Here is a 23,184-nt window from a genome sequence, read left to right on the forward strand (position 1 = left end):
TCCCATGGGTAGTTCAGGTGTTGCTTTTGTGCCTTCTGGGGAGGTGACTTTTCTTTTTTCCTAGTTGTTTGGGTTTTTTTCCCCACAGCTATAACTCTTTTTCCAGGCCTATTTTATATTCTACCTCAAGTAGCAGACATTTGCAGACAGGAAAGGCATGATAAATTGCAATTAACAGTGCCTTGACATTTGAACGTTGGAGGACACCTGTCAACATGGTTGGTGCCAGAGTAGCTGGAGCTCCACTGTACCAGCAAAGTCTGTGCTTGTTCCCAAGTAGTTCTTGGCATGCCATAAAGGTTAGCACTTGGTTCTAGGCACCGTGACTAATGCACGGAAGGTTTCCATGGCTCTTAACTGAGCAGAGCACATCCTCACATAAAGATGTTATGTTAGGCAATGTGGGACAGGGAAGTATTAATATGTGGCAAGAAACCAAGTATTGATATTTTTTTCCCTTGTTCTACAAATGAAAGTTTTCCAGCAGTGTAAGCTGGGAGCTGAGAGACTGGTAAATGCTTCAAAGGTATAAAAGAATCACAAAACGCAGTGTTGCGACAAGGGGTCTAAACCTGAGGTGAAAGTGATTTGGCTTCTAAAGGTGCCAGGAATGTTTATGTAATACGAAACTGTGTTTCCACAGCGGAGTGTGGGGCACTTGGCAGCTCTCAGCCGGGCTTGTTACGACTGAGAGGAGTGAGAGGAGCTGCCTTTGAACTCGGCAGGGGACGGGTGCCCATAGCTGCTGCAGGGAATTGGTTTCAAGTCGGAAGATCAACCAGGTGTTTTGAGGTCTATAGTGCTGAAGCTATTTGGGGCTGTTTATTTTACTTGCATACAGTGACTTTCATTTTAATTACACTGTAACTTCTCTGTTTTGCCTTATTGTGGCTCTGGATAATTCTGATTGCACAGGCCTTGAGAGGCAGCAAACGATTTGCACCCAGGTGACTGGAGTCAGTCAAAGTGCATCCTTTGTTCTTGGTTTTGGTTTGGGGATTTTTTTCCCCCTTTAACAAATTGATTCTTTCAGGTTTCCACAGATCACACTCTCGCTAACAGAAGCATTGTTAAAACAAGGAGCAGGCTCGACTCCCAGGTTGTTCTTGCCAGTTCCAAGGCAGGCTCTGTTTCAGGAGCTTCAGCGATGTTGTACTGCGCTAACTCTGACAACCTTTTCCTGTCAAATATCTGTGTTGAGGACAGGTCTCTCTGGTGGGGATCTGTTCCACACTGCATCAATCCTTGCTCCTGGCCCTGTGGTTTGCCACCTCTGCTTCTGTTGTCTTCTTCTTCCTGAGTTAAGTGTAGTTTTGCTTCTCACATTTTAGTGGGGATTCTTACCATGTTTCAAGTGCTTCAGGGAACAGTCTTGTACCTTTTCCTGTTTTCTAAAATGTAGTAGAAAGATGTGAAATCTCTGAGGTGTAGCCCAGAGGGTTAGGAGTGTTGTGTGATTATGATGGGACCTCTTTGTTGTGGTGGACAGAGACCTCTCCAGGACATACCCTGGGAGCTTCCTCCCACAAGGGAGGGAAGGAGGAAGGAAGAAAGCAGCATCTCACAGAGCCTCCTGTGCAAACAGGCCTTTTGCTGTAGGTAATCAGCTGCTCTTTGCATGTTTCTTAGGAATTGCAATGTGATGTGTCTGTAGAGGAAGATAACAGGCAAGAATGGACCTTCACTCTGTATGACTTTGATAACAACGGAAGAGTCACACGTGAGGTAAGCAAAGCACAGCTGCCCCTCTATGTGCAGCACTTGCTGACAAGAGAAGTGTTTTATAACAGGAACATTTTTTCTACTATGAAGTAGAGGTGTCCTGCCAACTTAAACAGCAGTTTCCATGGACCCTTCCCTCCTAGGAACAATCCCACCAGTAGTTTGCTGTTTTCAGATCTACTGTACCATTTTTTAAGCTGGTTGTTGTTTAATACCTGAGATCAGCCTTTAAAAAGTAGTACTGGCATTTGAGGAGGAAAAATATCTGAAACAAGTGAACAGCTAAACACATTGTCAAAATAAACCCCTGCAAATGTATATTGTTCTGGCTTCTCTCCTGCTTTTCAGAGTTAAGCTAACCAAATAACAAGGTTGCTTGCTGACATTCTTTCCAACAGTACTAACTATACTCTTCTATTGTTTTTATGAATATTGGGCTGATCTCTGCCTTTTCCCTCCAAGTATAAATAACACTGATGATGTTCTCTGGAGGACCATAAAGAATGGCTGTCAAAGCATATACCTGTGTGTATTTTTTATTACCAGGATGTCTTCAAGCCAAATAACAGGATGTATAGATTAGGATATAGTTCTTTCTGAGAACTATTTCAACCCAAATTGAATAATATTTCTTCTAGAAGAATGTATTTTACTTGGGATTTATGCCGTCTGCTGTCATTGATTTTTGTGATGTGTGTTTACTGGCTCCCATGCCTTTAGATAATCAGCTGAAAATCAAAGGCTTTTTTCTCTCTTAGATCTGATGCTGGTGCCTGTGACAATTACTAAAAACTGTTTGAAAGCAATAGGGCAAAAACTGAAAGTGTAGTGGCCTTAGACACCAAAAAGTCTGAAGCAAATTTCTTTTGACATTGCCAAAGATGGTGGTTGTTCAGGGTTTTTAACGTGTATTTGAACATCATTGCAAGGGTATTTTTATTGTCTCTCCTCTATAGAGCTTTGAATAGTCAAGTGAAGTCTGTGCCCCTCATGCACAAGAACAGGCAGATGAAAAGTTGCAGGCTAAGTCCAGAGTTTCAAATGGGAAGATGACATAGAGAGGGCAGGAAGGATGGGTGAGGTAGTAGTACTGTATTTGTTAATGTTTGTGGAACAGACTAGAAAAATGAAATAACTTGCTTGAAGTCTCACAAGAACCTAGTGGCAGATTGAACCCAGGTCTTTCAAGACCCAAGGCTAAGTCTTCATTACAAGATTATTGTGATTCTCAAAAACAGGGGAAAAACACACAAAACCCAAACCCACACACATGGGTGTCTTTTACATTCAGGCATGGAATTCCCATTAATGTCAGTGGGGGTTCCATGTGCTGAACATAACGAGAATATGCTTTCAAGTACATATACAATAATTACTTGTGATTTTGTGGTACACCAAAGAGCTTAATTTGACTGTACTTTGAGAATATGTAACAGCCAAATTCTACCTCTCCCTGCTACAAGAGCAGACTACAGCTTAACTGAAACCAAATCTGTGCAGGGATTGAATATTATACTGCTCTGAAGTCTGGAGGTTGCTACATGCAGGCTTGAACCTGTGCCAAAAAAAATTCTTTCAACCAAGGGACCAGATAGGTTGATAATTTTCAGCTCTTTACATGTGACCAAAGATAGAAACAACAAGTATGCACCATTCCAAATCTTCCCCTTTATGTCACACACTTCTTTTGCAAATGGTTCCAGGGCCATTTGTATAAGCCATCTTCTTGGTTATCTTCTGTTGAATCCAGGTGCAATTTATGAGGGTTTTTTTAGAGCAAGAATGACCAACAATAGCAGCTCATAGATAATCCTGGCCACAAAAGAGGAATTTTAGTCTCTTAATATGACATAGAATTTCTTGTTCTCTTGGCCCCTGGAGATGGGCAGACATAGTGTGCCTGATACTGTCCTTTGCTAAGCAGCTCTGCTCCCGTTCCTGCAAATGACTTAACCAGGGGGAACATTAAACATTTGAATAGTTTCAATTAAAATTAATAAGAGACATGTTTTCAGTCAAAAGTATGTGAAGTACATTGCTGGAGCAGGGACAAAATGGGCAGTCTGAGGAAGAGGCAGATCTGTACCAGTGCCCTTTAGTCAGCTGATGAAAATGCATTCAGAACCAGGCAGCTTTTCTTAACAAAGGTCCAGTGTTCTGGTGAGAAAAGCTTAATATGGACCTTTTCTCCTTCTTGGAGAATTTCCCTTTAATGTCTCCTGGATTTATATCTGGATTTAACAGAGAGATTTTTTCAGTTAGTTTTTACCTGTAGACCTGGAGGTGCTTTGCAAAAAGAAGTCAGTAGCATTATTCTTGCTTTTCACCGCATTGAAAAAGTGAGACAGTGGAAAAGAAGTAGCTTGCCCACTCACATCTATTTCATTTGATTCCAAGTCATTGTGTTTAAAACATTGTACCTCATGTCCAGAGAGTTATTTAAGGAATCTAGTGTTAAATTAAGTTCGTAAGACACACATAGGTGGGGAGCAATTTTACTGATGGATTGAATTGGCTTTTTCATTCAAATGTATAAAAATTGTAAATAAGGTGTGTACTTTGTTGATACAACTTCCCTTGGGTTCTACAGAATGACAGATCACTGCTGAAGCATTCACATTCCATTTTAGTGAAATTTCTCCTGGATCTAACAACATCTTCAGAACTTAATGTGCTTTGATTTCCTCCTAGAGTCTGCATGGCTTATTCTATAGTCCTTATAATTAGAAATTCACATCTAGTCATGCTTCTTGAAGAGATAGACCCGTTATGAAAGCACAATTATTGGGATGGCAAATTGTAAATTAACATTACTGTATGTTATTAAACTTCTGCTTTTTCTGTCATAAAGATGACCAGTTCTCAGTCCTTTTTGGTTTAGTGAAAGATAACTTTTCCTGCTGTAATATGTATATTGCAAAACTTGGCTAATACCACTTCCCTTCATTCCATAAGCCATAAGAGGACAATTCATTATGTACAGCAGGCCTTTTTAGAACTGACAGCTGCGCTGTAATTATCTTCACATGAATATTTGTAATCGGACTTGAAACTTGGATAATTGAACTAATGTGTTTTGATCCATGAGGTTTTATATTGAGCTCTCTGAATGTAATTATGCTTCATAAACACTAGCTTTTTTTTTTTTTTTTTTGTAACCAGTTCTTCCTGGTAATATTCAGTTTCTTTGGTGAGCGACTGCACAGGAATAAGCACAAAAGAAAGTTGCTTGTCAGGACCAAAAAAAAAAAAAAGGAAATTTCTTCTAGAGCAGCTTTTGAGCAGATAGCAAGTGAAGTTCCTTTTGCGTTCCAAATAAGAATGATTCAAAAATGTATGTGATCAAACAGAGCTGATGTTGCAATAAAAACATCCTGCTGTATGTAGAAATCAGACTACAAACAAAGTACAAATGAGACATTTGTATTTATGTTTTTCCAAGGGAAAAGTAATGAACTGATATTGATGTTTCTCTTCATGCATTTTTAATGCTAAAATTGTTCTTTGTATCTTACATTAAATACCCAATTTTTCCTCTTATGTTTCCTTTGTGACTTGTTCTTTCCCTTTTTAGATTCTTTTACTCCTATACTCTGATGAATAAAAGGGTTTGAGGTTATATCTGCATTCAGAGCTCAGCACCAAGTCATTGACTTGGGGAAGGATATTGGCTTTTTTGGGGCAACCATTTATCAGCATGACCCTTTTCTTGAAATCTGTTGGTTTTCACTGTGTTTGTGCTGACTCAGGATATAGAAAGAACAATGAAACCAATGGACAGAGCAGCAGTGCCTGTTGTATCTGTGGCCATCACTTCAGTCCTTAGAAATGATGGCTTCATGTCAGATAGAAATATTAAGAAAAAATACAACTTTCTCTCTTGGTTTTAAGGGGAGTCAAAGAATTCTGTCTCAGGCAAGCTACTAAGACTCAAACTGAATCTTTCTGTTTTATTGAACTCTTTGGTTTTGGTGGTGTTCTCTGGGGCTTTATTTGTTTGTTTGGTATTTTGGTTTTTTGTTTTGTTTGGTTTTTTTCTGAGGAGAGACTGGTAGTTTAGGGTTTTTTTGTTGGTTGGGGGTTGTTTGTTGGTTGGCTTTTTTTGGGTATAAATATCTCATTCAGTTAAATTAATTCTAATGGAAAAATCTATTAATGTCTTCGATAAAAATCTCTTATTTGCTAACTAGTGATGATAATCTATGCTAATGTGGGGAAAATAAGGTCATCCCTGTACTACTAATATTCCTTAAAACCAGAAAATAATACTTGGAATAGGGACTTTCTCAGTCTCACATATGTTCTGTAAGGAATGAGCAATGCTTCGGTGCTCTCATTCTTTTTCAGACCCATTGGTTCCTCTGAATGTTACAAATTTCTCTGAATGTTATAAATTACTGTTAATCTCCTACAGGAGATCCATAAAGTATTCTGCAGATGGATGTGTGAGAGCAGCATACATGTGTGGACTTAACAAATGGAAATATTTCAGGCAATATATTAAATTTTCTCTTGTTAATATACTTCTGTTGAATTGGCTGCTTGATAAAAAAGGATGGGATTTTCACCCTGGAAAAACCAACTGTGGTGTTCAATAAGCAAAAAACAAATAAATCTGGGTATGGCATGTGCTGGTTGTTGGATACTACTCAGTGAATATTTGTTTTCCTCTCTGTGGAAAAATACCCTAGTTTCAGTTTTTGTACTTGATTAACCTAGAGAAGTTCTTCATACCAGAAGCCCCTCAGAAGTTAGAATCATGCAGAATACTGCCCTCTAAATATATTCCATTTGCTATGAAGGAGAGAAATATTTTTGTTCACTCTTGTTTCTCCTTACCCATTTAATATAGTAGTCTAAAAATACACTTTTTGTGGGGGAAGGGCCAAGCAGTCTAAAGCAAAACAGTTGCAAAATGCCATGATTTGTAAAACTCATCATTCATTCTGCATAAAAGTTTGATTCTTTGGTAGGTGGGCTCTGAGTCATGCTGGTTTATGTATCAGACAAGAGAACATTTAGCTAGGTTTTATTCTTGATCTTTGATGCTAAATTTCTTGAGGATGGTGAAATGCACAGGCTGGGGTGTAGAAGGTACAGCTGTCTCAATGGATTTAGGCAGTTTGTAATGAATTTAAATACAGATTATGTTCAGTGGGACAGCTTTCAAGGGAAACAAGTCTGCTGGCAGGCTACTGGAAGATGAAAATACTTTTGGGGTAAATGTAGATGTAGCTATAAAATACAGAATGTATAACATATACCTCAATGGTCTATTGCTACCAATTTGACAAGAAAGCATTACCATATTAGCTGTGAAAACAGGGCTGTGAGAAAGGAATTTTAGTGGCAGTTCAGATTTCATTGACCAAGATCATTCTCAGTAGATCAGTGCCTCAGAAATTCATGTGTTATCGTTGTGAAACAATAATTGTGAAGCAACAGGAGGCTCAAGCTGCCTTGTGGCTGGTACCTGCTCAGCCAGAACTGTGGTGTACGAGACAGAACAACCCAAGCAGCCTTGTTCGACCAAATCAGAACTGCCAGTTTGCTGAAATTCCCAACCCCAAATTAGGACCACAAGTAAATGAATCCTGTAATGAAAACATAGGGGTCAGTATTTAGGAGATCAGCATAAGCACTGAGTGGTTGCTCACGGCTGTCCCCAACCTCGATCTTGGGACACATCCAATGTGAGCCCCAGAATGCAGAAACTTCAGGGCTGCACCTCAAACACGTAACAAAATGCAGAGGCAGCAGTGTGTCAGTCCACAAGGGTGCTGACTCCTCTGTGCAGTCATTTCACAGCCTGGACATTAATTTGGGTTAATTTGGGCCTGTTTGGCTGAGACATGCAACTTGTCCTGATGTGACATGCATGTGCACATATTTTTGATTTGCCAAGTATGTGTCACACAAATGCCACATTTTGCCTTCCTTGACTGCCTTTGGGAGTTGTTTTTAAACTGCTGAGTCAAGCAGCTTGTTGAGAAAGACCCTCACAGAACACAAGGGGCAGATTGTCAGCCAGTTAGCAAGTTAGACCTCAACCCTGAAAAAAATAATGTAAAAGGGCAGTGGGGGATTTTCTGTCTTTGGTTTTTGAAGCTAAAATAGACTGGATATACAAACATCTGGCTTTACAACTATCTGGCATAGCTGAAAAAAGGAAGAAGGGCAGATTATTGTGAGTGAAAGAGTTGATAATAACCTCTTGATAGCAGCCTTGTGTGGAAAGATGACATGTTGGCTAACCAGCACTTGTCCAGGAATGTATGGGAAAAGCCCCAGTCATCCATGTGCTGAGATGGAGCCCAGTTAAGAGTAAATACTGTGCTTAAGTGTTTTGCTGAAGGAGAAGGTTTATCAAAGTGTGGGATAATAGCACAATGCTCCTGGAACATGACTTATGGAGGGTGTATAAAATAACAGATATGGCTTGTTTGTCTGTTTATGTGCTTGCCTGGGTTTTTCTTCTTAGATGAAATAAAAATTCAGGCCTTCAAGCTGGCCGTTGGATGTGGCTCTTGTCTGGCCACATTTAGAGATCTGGCTAGGTTTCAAATTAGGGTGGAAATGTGAGAATGGAGACATGTTAAAGAGCTGTGAGGTGTCCACCAGATTGACACAGAGCATTCTGTCCCACACTCAAGCTTTAGACAGGGATTGTCAAGAGCATGGAAAGCAGCTACTGACATGTAGTAACAGCCCATATAATGACTCTTGCAGCAATGAGACAGAAAATATCAGTGGAAAAATAAATGAGACACTGCAAATTCGGCTCTCTTTTTATGAATATATTATCTTGAACCTACAGGTCTGGAGAAATTCTCATGAGTGCAGAAAAGTTAGAGAAGTTACATGTTAAGACAAAGTCTGGACCCTATAGGGTTTAGTTATTCATTCTTGCTATTGAGCTGGAAAATCACCCATCATAATATCATTGGTCCTGGCCATAAGGTCAATATTTCCCTAAATTCGGTGTGAGTAGAAATTAGTATTTCTATGTCATCAAACTGGTTCCATAATGAGGACTGTGTGGTGTATTGACTTCTAAAGTGGTGGGAGGCTCCATTAGGGCATACTAAACTTTGAGCTGCCCATGTTACAGGTGGGACTCCTGAGCATAGGAGAAGTTGTAGAGGGTTTGAATTTTTATAGACCTTACTCTTAATCCTCAGAACCAGTTATACTTAAAAAATGATGATTCAGGTATTTCCTTTGTTCTTGCAGGCATCTGGAAAGAGCTTAGGTAGTAGGATAGATCAAGGAAAAGGAAGACCAGCATGAGGAAGTTCTCAGATATGCATTCAATGGGCTCTTTATAGCCTGCAATGATCAGAATGCTTTATCAGAATGCTTTGGCCTTAGTTTGGTGCCCAAGACCAGTTTGGGTGAAATCCCTTTGTGGAAAAGCAGTGAGCCAAGAGATCCCTTTTTCATGCTGGCAATTTAAGGTAGTGCCCTGTTTGAGCCTGGCTGGAGTAAATCAATCTGGGAGACCTCTGAGCATCACCAGCTGCTAAACAGTGTTTCTCCTGTTTGAAACCATTGCCTTGTTAAAATTGGCTGGTGTTCTTTCCAATATAGCCAGACATGTAAGCCTCTGATCACATCCCATTGCCTTCAAAGAGATCTGTGAAGAAGGCTCTGTAATAAGCCTGAGTGGATAATATTTGCAGTTCGAAATGTGTGTTTAAAACTATTGAATTTTGCAAAATTACCTAAACCCCTAAGCACAGATGGTAGGGTGACTTTGAGAGAGACACAATTTCTTTCCAATCATGAGGTTTACAGTTCTGCCACTTTTCTTACTGATTTTCCTCTAGATAATCAACCATTTAACTATGCCAAGTGAAAAAAACCCACCAAAACAAAACCAAACAAATAGGAAGACTGTGATGCCCAAGGTTTTCTTCAATCGATGTATTGGCCACATGAACTCAATTTTTAGTGGAGTATAAATTATTATCCCTGGGTTCTGTGTAAATCGAAGAAAAAAGAAGGCAGAACACCATTTTGCAGATTCAGAGCTTGGGAAAACTGCAGATCTTGTGCTGTTGTTATTGTTTTTATCTGCTTTGCCCCAATTCATAAACCCATTTGATGAAGATTGTAACACTCCTGATTGTAACTGTGCAAGTTGAAGTCTTCTAAATTCAGTGACTTCTGAGGATAGCTCAGCATTTAGTAGTGCCAAATCGAAAACAATTGTAAGCATTGGAGCTGTGGGTTTCATGCCATTTTCACAGTGCTGTGTTCTTCTGTGTTTCAATCCTTCTCCAGGACATTACCAGCTTGCTTCATACCATCTATGAGGTAGTTGATGCATCAGTAAACCATTCTCCTAGTTCCAGCAAAACTCTGAGAGTGAAACTTACTGTGGCACCAGACAGCAGCCAGAAGAAGAAGAGTATCTTGTTAAATCATACTGGTAAGGATGTGCAATCAGCCATTGGAAAAATACAAAAACCTCCAGAGTCCCTTGAAAATCCATGTCTATGGTTTGTTAATACAAATTCATATATACTTAAAAGGCAAATAATTATGTGGGTCTTTTAAACCCCATGAGCCTGCTTTATGATCTTAACTGTAAAATTACCTGCCCTCCTCTCAGTGTCTCATTAGCAAATGAGGGTTCCCCCTTCTGATGGATGGCTTCTTTTGGAAGCAGCAGTGACCCAAATGTAGTGCAATTGTCTTTGTGCACTGCAAGGCACATCTTGACTTGCACCACTCTATCTCTGCTGATATTGCAGCCCTTGGTTTGTGTTGGAGGAGCTGTAGGGGTATAAAATGTTTCTTGCCAGTGCATAGCTACCAGTGCTGCTGGGTAAAAATAAACAATTAAGCATAAGGAAACTTAAATAATCTGTGCATAAAAATTGTACATTTTCTGTGCTGGCAGAGTCTGCCATTATAAAAGTGTTTGTACCATGATGGATCATCTAGCTTATCTTCACTGTAATACCAATTGTATCAGCATAATTACTTCAGTAGGTAGAGTAGTACTAAATTGAAATACTTGAAAGTATTTAAAATAATACTTCAATAGAAAATGTAGGCATCAGATCTAAAAGGAGAGCCTGGTCACCTCAATTTTAATAAAATAATCACTCCCTTAGGAGCAGACACAGGCAAATTCTCACAACTGGGGAGCTCTGTGGTGCATTAGGACAGCACTGAGCCTTCAGGGTGAGTGTGGCTCCACCTGGGCTGCCCATGGAGTGCATGGCTGAGATCCTGCAGTCCAGGCCACCTCTGAATAGAATCTGTCCTTTGGGCAAAGCAGGACTGGGGAGGTTACAGGGAATGCTGCGCCACATCTGATCTACTGACACAAGCAGAGGTGTTTGAATGTGGAATGTTGGTTGTGCTGATCAGCAAGCACAGCAGTGTGACAATAATGTACTTTCTGCTGGCAGATTTGCAGAGTGCCAGGCACAGAGCTGAAAACAAAGCTAATGAAGAAGCAAGAAGCTCTGAGAAGAAGCAGAGAGCTTCCCTCAGGTAAGGGGAATGAACCCTGGCTCCTGACAGGTGCTTTGAGGAAACTTCAACCATTCCTTCCTTGCTTCCTTGTTTTATTTTAAAAAAATATTTTAAAATAGAAGAATTACAGGAGTTTTCATTGTGGACTTAAGAGCACATTCCATAGCTGGATACTTATATTAAAACAAACAAAAAAGAAAAAAAATTCCTGGAATTTTCTTTTTCTGTGAGCTCTTTGGAGGATCTGAATTGTCTTTTTAGATGCCATCTGCAAATAAGTGAGGTTAATAGCAGAGCTTTTTGGCTAAAAGTGTCCTGAAACCTTTTCCACTCCTTAGAGGGCATCTCCTGCCTTTCTCTGTCCTCCTTCCAGTCCATCTTTTTCACTCATCAACTCAAACAGTGCCAAGCTTTGCATGGGCTAACTTGGTTACCAGCTCATAACCCAGGCAGAATGCTAGCAGGTCCTCCTGGTGTGGATTTGATGCATTTTAGGATTTTATGTTTCATAACAGAAACCGCTCCTAAGGCAGAGGGAAGTGTGTGCTGAAATACTACAGTAATGACATTGACTCATTAGTTATGTTTGTTTCTTCAGCTGCAAATTTTAAAAAGAAAAAAACAACAAACTTTTGGCTTTCCTTAGATTTAGGAATATTTGTCTGGAAACATAGCAAATTTATCAGGAGAAGAAGCATTCAGTCTTATTGAAACTGACAAGAGAACAGTACCTCCCTTTTTTGGATGGAGAAAAAATGCTAGTGAGTTATCCCAGTCAGCAAATCCCAGTACAATCAAATTTCAGATTAAAAGAAGAATAAAATTACTATTAATCTTGTGTCAGCAACTCTGCACAGAATCTTCTATGAACTGAAGAATACTCTGTGGTTTTACTTGCTGGCCTAGATGTGGTGTGCAGATTCCCTCTGCCCATTAGCAAAGTTTTGCCCTGTGTGAATTCAATAGATTGGTTTTGTTTGATAATCTAGTGCAAAAATCCCTTTTCAGTTTGAAGTCCTTATCTACCTTAAAGTCCCGGCTCTGCAAATGTAGTGTTTTTATGAACAGCAGGCATTTCCAATTAAATCCACAGTCATGGAAGCATCAAAAGTTGGGCCAAAATGTTTATCCTTCTCCTTCCTTTGGTGAGAGGCTTCCTCACAGAAAAATCTATGTCTTGAGCTGAGCAGATCAGCATCAGACACTGGTCAGCAGCTGCCAGTTTGTGTTGGATCCCACTAAGTGTAGACAGGATGAAGAGTGTGCTGTTCACACTGTGTGTGTTTCAGGGATGTTTGTGCACTCTGGCCAAGCTGACAACCCTCAGGAAAGCTGCTGAGGCTCAGGTCAGAATCTCACAATATTAATGCAGTTGATTCCCCTTTGAAAGCAGCAACTTGTGAGAAGCGCACACATTTCACACGTTCAGTCATTTAGGGAATTCTAGGCAAGATGTGATTAATATTCAAGATAAAATGGATAGAAATGTTTTTGTCCTGAAGGCTGGGAGATAGATGGGTTGGATTTTTCATTTGCTGAAGGCTCCAGGCAGGAGTTTTCACCTGTAGGGCTAATATGAGTATCCAGATAAGTAGCTAGATTCATGGCTAGATAGCCTGGCTCTCCCTGGCTGACTTAAACTCTGTGTTCTCAGTGAGTGAGGCTCTCAGGGGATGTCCCTGCATTTTCTGCCCTGTGTTCCATTCCCCTTTCCTGCTCTGTTGCTGTGTGCCATCAGGATGACACATCAGTGTGGGAATTTTAGAAAGGACTTCCATACACCCCACAAGCACTCCAGCAGATGCCCTTTTTTATTAAAACCAGAGCCTTACCAAGCCCAAGCCCAGTAACAACCCTGCATTTTGCACAGTCCTCAGTGCATGGTTGGTGCCTGCCCAAGGGCTCCCACGTGTTTGCAGGGCAGCACTGAGGGCCTGGGTGCCAGACACTGCAGTTCTCACAAGTGCTTGGAGTTCCTTTGACACTGAGCACATCTCTCATCAGTGGATAATTGCTTTGCTGTGTGTATTTGCATGAATATTGCTGAACGTCATCTTGCATGCAAGAAAGTTATTAGAGTGTAGGGCTGTGGCACTACTGGCATAATTTTTTTTCCTCTGTCTTGATGAGAGATTTAATTTATTACAGTAACAAAATAACAGGTTCCCTGTTAGCTTCATTTCCAAGAGCAGTGCTGTATGCGGTGTTGCTTAATTGTGTTGGATCAAACTCAGTGATGTTTTTTCTGGGTTAACTGTGAATTGTCTTTAGCACATGGGTTCAAGTCCCAGTGGTTTCTGTAAGTGATTCATGCCTGGCAACTGCAGTTAGGCAAGTTCTAGCCCCAGAGATCTTTTATGTTGACATGCTAAAGTGTAACAACCTATAAAGTTGTGTCTGATACAGGAAAGGTACTGAGTTGGTTAGGTATCCAAAATGTAGAGACTATCTGGACATTCCTTTTTTTTTTTTATTTTTTGAGAGTAGCCCATGTCACTTTTCAAAGCTGAGTAGAATCTTTAAACCTTACCTGCTTTCCAGGCAGACTCTTCTCCATTCAGGAGACTCTACCTCTATCAAAGTAGAGCAGAAATGATCTTCCAGTTAGGTCAAGTCTTGTGACTTTGATAAAAGACACTGCAGGCGTGACAGAGACACGAGGGGCCTCAGTTCTGTAATGTCCCTGAACAGTACAAGCTAGACCAGGAAAGCCATTTGTGCCAAAGCTCAGGGGATCAGCAGCCTCTGGAAACTTGGAAATGTGTTAATAGACTAAAAGCAGAGTACTGGGCACCATACAGGACAGAGCCCATATTTAGCAACTGGTGTAGGATACAAGGCCAAATTCTGATGTTAGGCTGACTTCAGTGCACTTGCACAGAGAAATAGCAAAGCCAATCTCGTGGTCTTGGAGACTGAATTGTCTGAATGACAAGCAGCAACTTAATCAAGGGTTTTCTGCTCATACTGTTATATTGAAAATATTGTTCATATTTGCAGACTTCCCATTTAAATTGCTGAATAAAATTGTTTATCATTATGGGCTACAATACTGTAAACTTCTGCCTGATTTTTTTCTGTCTCATAAATGAATGGTATTTCAGATATTCATTCTCAGGAAATAGTTCTGCTATAAATAAAATTGCAAAGCTGAGCAGGAAAAGGAGTTGAGATTCTAAAGCCAGCGTCTGATCTGACCTTATTAATTATATTTTGGAAAGCAGCAGTTACCTCTGAGTGTCCTGCCAACACCTTCTCTTCCCAGGCTCTCTCTGGTTGCTACACCTGTGCTGTTGCCTGTCTCTCTGAAGCAGGAGCACATGGACATTGATCTGGATTACCCCAGCACTTCCTCACAGTGGTGGGAATGGTCATGAATCAAACAGCAGATTTTCTTTGGCGTGTCCAAATTGGAGAATCGGTTGAATGATTTGGCCCTAAGACAGAAAGTAATAAATGCTAGGAGTGGTTTTATTTGCCTTTGCACATGTGATGCAATTGGAAAGGCTCCTTTGCTTTGCAACACCAAGGTTGATTTATGTGAGGGGAAGGAACAGTCAGTTTGGGCCCATCGTCATAGCAGGTCTGGTCATCCACATTTCAAGCGTTTGTTGTTTCTTTGTGAGCACCTCCTGTCACTTCAAAGGGTCCATTAGTTGTTGGTTTGCAGATGGTGATAAGAACTTTAAAGAAGTTCTGCTGAATGGTAATTTTGCTTCCTGCTGACAGATACCACCAGAGTGAGAACAATCCAGAGCAAAGTGGGTGCTACCGTCATTGTGTTGATGAGAACATTGAAAGGAGAAACCACTATTTGGATCTTGCAGGAATAGAAAACTACACATCAAAGTTTGGGCCAGGTAATTTATGTTGTAACCTCATAATCTTTTGTTCCTTCAGTTGCATGTTCCATGCCAGGGACAGTAAATTGTGGAGCTGTGTGATTTGTCTGTAGTGACTCAGGAATAGGACTGTGAATACTGCAAGATAATTAGTGGTGAAGGTGATATCACTACAGAGTGGGTAATGTGCTGCAAGGCTGCTTTGATGTACTTGTTTGTGTAGCTAAACTTGGAGCTGAGCCTAGGAGAACAATCTTTACATCTAAATTATTAAGTTTAGTCTACGGGTGAGGTAAGGATTGACTTTTGGATGTTGTAGCTTGTCCCCAAGATGAGACCAGTACATATTTTATACTCACTACTGACCCAAAAATAGGAGAATGTGTGTTTGTACCTGGAATTTTGGCTCTAGTCCCCACATCAAAGAGACTTGGATTTCCTTCATTTCCCTGCCCTCTGCCAGGGTTTTACTATTCCCCTGACAGTTAATTTGATGACCAAGAGTTGGTAACATAAAGATTTTTATACACATATACACACACACAGTGTGTGTTCAGTCTTCTCTAGATAGGTATTCATATTTGTGTATTATTTACTGGCCAGAATTATTAAGTGTAATTAAACTAGACAGCTATAATTGCATTCACTTCCTTAGGAAAAATTTGTTCTGCCGATAATGCTATCCCTGCCAACTGCATGCTACTAATTAGAACTTTGAAATACTAGATGACTAACTCAGCTTGTTATTTCCTAGGATCTCCTCCAGCAGCTCAAAAACATGACCCACCAGGCAGAATTGTGAATCAAACTAGATCCCGTTCTCATGAGCCTGAGACCTTCCATGCTCACCATAGGAAATCCCAAGTGGTGGATCCAAACCACATCAATCTGGCTGAAAGTTCCTATGCCAAGATTGCAGAAATCCAGCAGAGGCTCCGGAACCAGGACTCCAACAAGCACTTTGTGAGGTCTCCCAAAGCCCAGGGCAAAAACGTTGCCCCTGTGCATCCTGGAAGGGCAGTTAGGAATAAGCCTTTCCAAGGGGTGCCCTTGCCCATGGCTTCCCCAAGTGCACGGGTGGGCCAGAACCTCCCGTACCTTCCCTTGCAGTCCCAACAGATCCACAAGAAGCATAAGCAGAGGGCGAAGGAGAATCACCAAATGTGCAAAACCTTCCAGTCTCCAGGGACAGTTGTGGAAAAGGAGCACGTGAGAGACCTGCCCACAGTCATTTTATATGAAGGCCAAGTGGGACAGATGATACAAAGACATGAGCACCACCACCACCACGAGCACCACCACCACTACCACCACTTCTACCAGACATAGAAGGGCTCCCACCAACACCCTCCAGGAATCATCCCAAATGAAGGAAATGCGTTCTTGTGATACCAGAACTAAGGCATTACTATTATTAATGTTATCATTACTCCATTAATATTCAGCTAACATATATTTTAGAGGTTATATGGAACTCTTGAAACTCACACTATTTATATGTTGTGGAACCGCATAGCTTACTCAAACACCTTGTGGATATTTTTTTTTGTTGTTTTAAGTGGCTTGTAAAACAGCAAACAGCCATAGCTTTTTGAGCTGTGATTTAATACAGATCGTCAACGCACTTCTGTACAAGTACTACTTCCAGTGTACTCAGAAAGATACTTCAAACACTCCTGCAGACATCCAGCTTTCCACTCTGCTGTACGCCGGCTGATCGCACACAAGCCTTTCATCAGGGGAGCAATGTTCGAAGGGTTGGACTCCAGAGATACTCAGATAATGGAAAATACAAACAGCTGCTACCTCTAGTATTATTCAGATTTTATTTTCTTTTTATTGATTGTAATGTGCTACAGGGGGGAATTTTAATATACTGTGTTCGTGTAGCCTGTTTGTGTTCACATCCTTTCAAATGATCTTAATTGCAAGGAAATATTAGCTAAACTTGTCAACAGGGCTACATTTGTATGACTTACACTTTATTTTCTTGGAGATTCTTCATTGACACAAGTACAGTCTGTTGTATACTGGGTAATATTTAAATATACTTTTATTTTTGGTTTTTTTTTGCTTATTCTCCACTCTGTTTGGGATACTATTTGAAAAGAGAAGGATGTGAAATGGGGTTTTCCAAAGCAGCACTAGACTTTAGTGCTTGGGCCATAAGTATCATTCATGGGGCTTTGAGAAGGAGAGGGGTCGATTGGGGGGGTTTGTTTTGTTTAAATCCACAGTTCTTTGTTTTGAGAAAGAATTGAGGAAAATATACTTTCTCACTTTAAATGTTGGCAAATATATATAAAATATAAATATAAATATATATATATAAATATGCACACTCTCAGGTACATTTTGTTGTGTTTTAGAAATCTGTGGTTTGAATATTAACATTATATTTGTTTTTTCCACAACAGTGACTTTTTAGAAACATATGCCATGGCATTTTCTTGGTGCCTCCAGTTTGAATTTCCCAAGCACCTATCAATTTGTGCTTCTCCCATTTTAGAAACATGTATAAAAGTATCATTCACAATCTTCCTAGATTCTTCTACTTTTTCCATATCAAAGGGCTTCCATTCCATGAAGGAGAATCAGACCACACTCTCAAGACCTTAATGGTTGCTGAGAAATTTGAAGGTGAAAAGAAAATTGGAAAAGTGAAAAAAAAAAAAAAAAGGGAGGGAGTCAGTGCATTGACGTTTCGCTTTCTGTGGAGCCCAGATTTAAAATAGATTCAGTTGGGTTTTGTACAGATCACCATTTTGCAGGTAGAAAGTGACTGGAAAACACCTACATTTCTTTTGGAACATTAGAGAACTCCTACATAAAGACATAATTGTTCGATAAATGTATTTGCTTTTGGTTTTAATTATTTTTAATGTTGTGGTATTTTGTCAATAGTATATATTGTAAAATGTAACTATCCGACATTGTTATAAGCCCTTTATGGTTGGGGTATTTTTTGTTTTCTGACTAGAGTTTTGATCAGTCCAAAATGGGGTCTTACCTTACTGCTGACCAGGTTTAGGGGGATGCTGTCCTTTCTGAGAACACAGAGACATCACCTGGTAAAGAACAGGGGAAGCTTTGCCTTCTCATGGAATTGGAATGGAATCACTGCTTCATGGTAATTAGGTCCGTCTCTTGTCTCCCTGGATCAGCAGATGTTTAGACTTATTGTCCCCTTGAAAAAATCTGGTTTATTTTATTTTACTTTTTTTAGCTGTCAACAGCGTGTTCTGTAAAATCTAACAAAATGTTTTTAAAATGTGTTTGATCTGTGTGACAACTATACTGTTCTGTTTATTTTAAAATTCCTAAAGTCCAAAAATATTTATATGCAGAATTTTCTGTGTTGAGAATATGAAAAGGCCACAAATTTGGTTAGTTACCACTGAGTTGTTCTAGTCTAAGCCTTTTTTGCTGCTTGTGTATCATTCTTTTTCAATGTATATATAATTATGGACTGCAAAAAGAAAAAAAAAAGGCATTTATATGTCTAGTAGAAGGAATAAGCTTATTTATATTATAGTGTTAAAAAAGTCTGATGTATTCAAGTGACTTACATTATACCGCATGCAAACACACAGTGTACATTCCATCTCAGAAGGGATGCCATGCTATTTGCTTTGAAGAAGTAATTAAAGCTGTTCTCTTTTCAGTAGAGCACATGCCACAAAGGCTGAGAGGTGGAAATTGTTCTTAGTCAATTTTTTTAAGTGCAGATTGTTACTGAAAACCAGAAAGCATTGTGGAAAACTCGAGTGCTTTCAGAATTGTGGGGTTTTCTACAAAAGGGCAGCAAAGGGGTAAAACTGCTTCTTCACCCAAAGATATTTTGGTGGAAAAGAAAACAGCACCACTACCAAAATCCATCTGAGTGAGAGGTGTGCAGTGCTGGCTGTGCCAGGTGGACTCTGATGTGGAACACAACTGACCATTCGTTACTGCCTGGCGTTGCTTTGGTTTGGGTTATTGTATTTGGACATTCGAAAGACAAATTCTGCCTTGCCCACAGTCTGTGAAACACAAATGCCTCTTAATAACATGGCATCCCCTTATGAAAACCTTACACCAGCCATGTATGAATATACAGTATCTAAATACTGTGTTGCAGTTGTGTTATGTGCATTATAAGTGTGAATAACATGTAGCACAGTTTCTTTTCACAAAACCTTAAATTTCTGTACCTTTTAAATATGTTTGCTTTTCAGTATTTTGTATAGTAAATATAGATGGTTTTGACTAAATGCTTTATTTATTTAACAGCAAAAACTGTGCCAAGAGAACCCCCTGTTAATTAAAGTTTTACTAGTTCAGAAAGTATATTTCTTTCTTCTTGTTGTGGATTTCAGGGGCCTGTTGCAATTGCTGTCAGTGCTTGCAGATCCCACTGATGAAAGAGCTTGCATTAACATTTTTGGGAACAGGATCAGGAAATTACGTATGGGCTGGGTATGCTTTGGTCTAGTATTTAAAATATCACGTTTCAAAGTTAAATTTCTTGTCCCCTGCTGTTGGACCTGTGTTGAGTAACTGATATTTCATCTTGCTATTAATTCTGAAAACTTTTCCTTAAAAAAAATAAAAATATTGGTTTAGGTTGTTCAAAACCATAGCTGAATCAGAATTTGACAGAGTTTAGTTTCTGGTTGATTAAAACATTTACTTCCAAAGAAAAACATACCGGAGTTGAGTATATTGTTAATATTGAAAAGGAAAATGGATTGGCATTAAGTAATTTCAGATGAAAACTCCAGACTTTTCACTTCCTTCTTCTGTTTTTACATAAGGCAGTTCAGCAAAATGAAGTCAATCCTGAAGTTTGCACTATTTGCTGAAAAAATTAAATTGAAAACTTTTGCTCATCTCTACCAGCTTCAGTTCTGGGTAGGGCAGTGTTTTGAAAAGAAGGGTTGCTAAGATCTTCTCATAATACAAATTAACCTAAGCTAAGGCTGTGAAGTAAAATCTCTGTCCCAGTGAAATCTCTGGCAAGGCTGCCAGGTTCCCACTGGCTGCAGGGTGCCTGTAATTTTATTCCAGGAAGGTGGGTTTGAAATCTACATAATGTGCAGCCAGTAACTCCAGTATTTATTTTTTTCTGCATCTTACTGCTGATGGGTTTGCTAATAGTAAATGGAAGTTTTGCTGTAAGAGATCAAGCTGGTAAATGAATTAACATTAGCAGCAAATACTCTTTACACTGATGTCATTGGAAGCCCTCAAGGCACTTCCAAAACTCTTTGAAACAGCCTCATATCATTTTGTCATTGTTAGAAATGGAGACCCAGTTCTGCCCTTGGATGATGAGGTACAGATTTTCCTGGCATATTGGCAGAGCAGCCCCAAATATATCACCAAATACATGACCTCTATTATGGTTTTTCTACTCTAGTCATTGTGAGGATAGAAGAGCAATGTTTAGCTGGAGAAGTACTTTAAAGGTGTGTGCTTTGTGTGTGTATATGTGTATATATATATATATATATATATATGTGTGTGTGTGTGTGTGTGAGTGTGTGTGTCCTCTGGCAGAAGTTAGTGAGTGGAACAAGATGGACTCTGACAGAGGTGATTTTTTCTAAAGGGATGAGCTCTGTGTGTGCTCAGCAGCCCACAAGTTGCCACATAAACACCGAGCTCTGATGAATGCATACTGTTCTCCATATGTCATCGTGTACCTCAATTACTGAATGACAGATTTCATTTGTATTCCAATTAACAGGAAAGTTGGGCCCCTTTGGGCCTAGATTATACTTGAGAAAAATTCATCATGCTAGAAAATTTGCAAAAACATTCACCATAATTTTTGCCTGGAGTACAGGCAAGAATGTTCATGTTTGGAAACATGTCAGCTAATCAAGTCTCACCTTTAATTACCTTGATGGAATTCATCAAGATCTGAAAATACATTTTCAAACATGACTTATTCATGGCTTTGCTGGGAACCAAGTCTTATTCAGCATCCTATTAATTGTCAGACTTCTTTGGTTTTGGTTTGGTTTTTTTTTTATATATATATACCAGCAGAAACATGTTTGAAAATCCATAAACTAAAAATTGAACTTAATGTATTTTCTAAATAGCTTCTGGAAGAAGATATCTTTCCTGATGCACTTATCAGTAAAACCAGCCTCTATTTATGACATAATAATGTATTTTGTTTGCATATTTGAACAGATGTTGAGTTGATTTGATTTGGAAGGGTCTGCTTTGGGGTTTTTTGTTGTTCTGTGCACATTTAAAATGTGCTTTAAATGGTCTAAAAGGAACAGATAGAGAAAAACAAATTATATTGAAATTATTCAATATGCATTGAAATGCATCCTATTTGAAGCTTGGATTGTAGTTATTAAATAATGAGGTTTTCAATGATGCTTTAATTTACTTTTATATTTCTATATATTTCTAGATAACTCAATCCTAAATGAGCTGAAATAATAGGAGTCACATGGATGAAGTCTTCTAATTTCTTTGGTTTAAACTACCAGGATTTAAGGGCTGTTCAGCAGATTACTGTGAGGGTTAGAGCTGTGAAGAAAGACTGGCAAGGGAAGGATGGAAGGATTTGAGAAGTGTAGGGATAGCACAGAACTGTCCAACAGAGGAGCTGGGAGAGACACACCAGAGGCAGGAAAATCCTGCATGGAAAAATTCTTATTCATATTACTTTTGTGAATCTCTTCTGGTACAGTTTTTGCTCATAAAACAGCAGCAGTAGTTTGTAGAATGCTTTTCACTGGGAAAACTTGAAAGACTTTGTTTAAGAGGTGAATCTCCAGCGTGCAGGGGGAGGCACAAGGCAGGAAAGGTGCAGATAATCTCTGGGGCTGTGGCAGAATAAGGAAGGATCCCCGGGTCCCTGTCCAAGCTGAGGGAAGTGGTTTTGGAAGCAGAGGTGTTTCTACAGATGTTTTAGATATTCCTTAGAACACATTTTGAACAGTGACATCAGTTCTTTTTGATTACAAACACACAGAAATTGGTCAAATGTTACCCAAAGTTTCCGTATCTGTCCTGATTTTTCTAAACACTGAGCATTCACTATGCTTATGAAATCTACTGACACAGGGTGATCTTTATAGCACAAGGAATGACAAACAGGCTGTGTTGGTTGTCTCAGGCTGGTGTTCTGGGGTCTGAGAGTCGAAAGCTCCAGAAGATTTTCAAGGATGTTGAAGACATAATGTTAAGGGGCTTCATAAATTTGGCAGTGGGCAAACATTAACAATAGCAGGCATAGTGGTAATGGTGAGCATTGTTCTTGCTGGTTTCTAGGACATGTCTGTGAGGTGGGGTGTGTGTCTTCCTTTGAGTGCCTAGTCCATAGAGACAAAGCTGCCTCTAATGGCTACCAGCTAAGGGATGTATGTACTCCTTTGGTGTTGTATTTTGTGGGTGAAGATGTGGGGTTCAGATCCTTCTGGTGCTGAGTGCTTTTTCTTGCATTTAATCCTTCCCATTCTGTTCTATTCACGAAGTATAGCATGCTGAGGCTTTGTGAATTTTCTAATAAAGCACCTAACAAACTGGGCCAAATTTGTTTTCAGCTTCATAAATGGAAGCAGAAGAGCCCCATGCATGTCTTGGAATTTGGACCTTACAAATGCAGTTTGCTATGATTCATCATTTTTTCTTGTACTAATTTCAGATATTTGATAAGCTCTTTTTATGGTTTACAAGTTTAAAAAGACAAATAAAACTTTGTAGATTAAAACATTGGTTTGGAGGTTGTATTTTGTCTGCTCTCTGATGATCTGTGAATAGCCTTTTTTCTTTGGGCTTCAACTTAAACCTACAGAGTGGCTTTGGAGTGGGTGTTTATAGTTCTTTGCTTGCTTGTTCACAGGGTAAGGCTGTTGATAGATGAATAAAGTGCCACTTGAGGTTGTTAACAACCATGACTGGTAATGCTAGTTCGACTAAGATAAACAGTGAAATGCTACAGCAATTAGCATTAAGGTCTCACTTGGCCAGTTCTGATTTTCAAAGCCAGAGATAGGAGCTCTACAGATACCCAGGGCTGGGAGCTCTGGGGCTGCTCTCATCCCATGGATAGGTCTGGAGCTGCTCTCATCCCATGGCTGGAGGTCTGGGGCTGCTCTCATCCCATGGCTGTAGG

The 23,184-nt window shown here is 39.6% G+C and overlaps 1 protein-coding gene across 2 annotated transcripts in view; it reads left to right on the forward strand.

The window, feature by feature from the left end:
• Nucleotides 1-22,779, forward strand: part of NKD1 (NKD inhibitor of WNT signaling pathway 1) — a 110,538-nt gene extending 87,759 nt beyond the window's left edge. Inside the window, exons 6-10 of one of the 2 annotated variants that reach the window (XM_063167763.1) lie at nucleotides 1,630-1,725; nucleotides 10,009-10,156; nucleotides 11,148-11,232; nucleotides 14,944-15,074; nucleotides 15,811-22,779. In XM_063167763.1, the coding sequence (XP_063023833.1) occupies nucleotides 1,630-1,725; nucleotides 10,009-10,156; nucleotides 11,148-11,232; nucleotides 14,944-15,074; nucleotides 15,811-16,385 (1,035 nt within the window). In that variant the 3' untranslated portion in view covers nucleotides 16,386-22,779. The remainder of the gene's footprint in view (nucleotides 1-1,629; nucleotides 1,726-10,008; nucleotides 10,157-11,147; nucleotides 11,233-14,943; nucleotides 15,075-15,810) is intronic. The other variant, XM_063167764.1, reaches the window with a different exon arrangement.
• Nucleotides 22,780-23,184: the final 405 nt, after the last annotated feature.

The sequence above is a fragment of the Melospiza melodia genome, chromosome 13, assembly GCF_035770615.1.
Source record: "Melospiza melodia melodia isolate bMelMel2 chromosome 13, bMelMel2.pri, whole genome shotgun sequence".
NCBI classification, from domain to species: Eukaryota; Metazoa; Chordata; class Aves; order Passeriformes; family Passerellidae; genus Melospiza; species Melospiza melodia.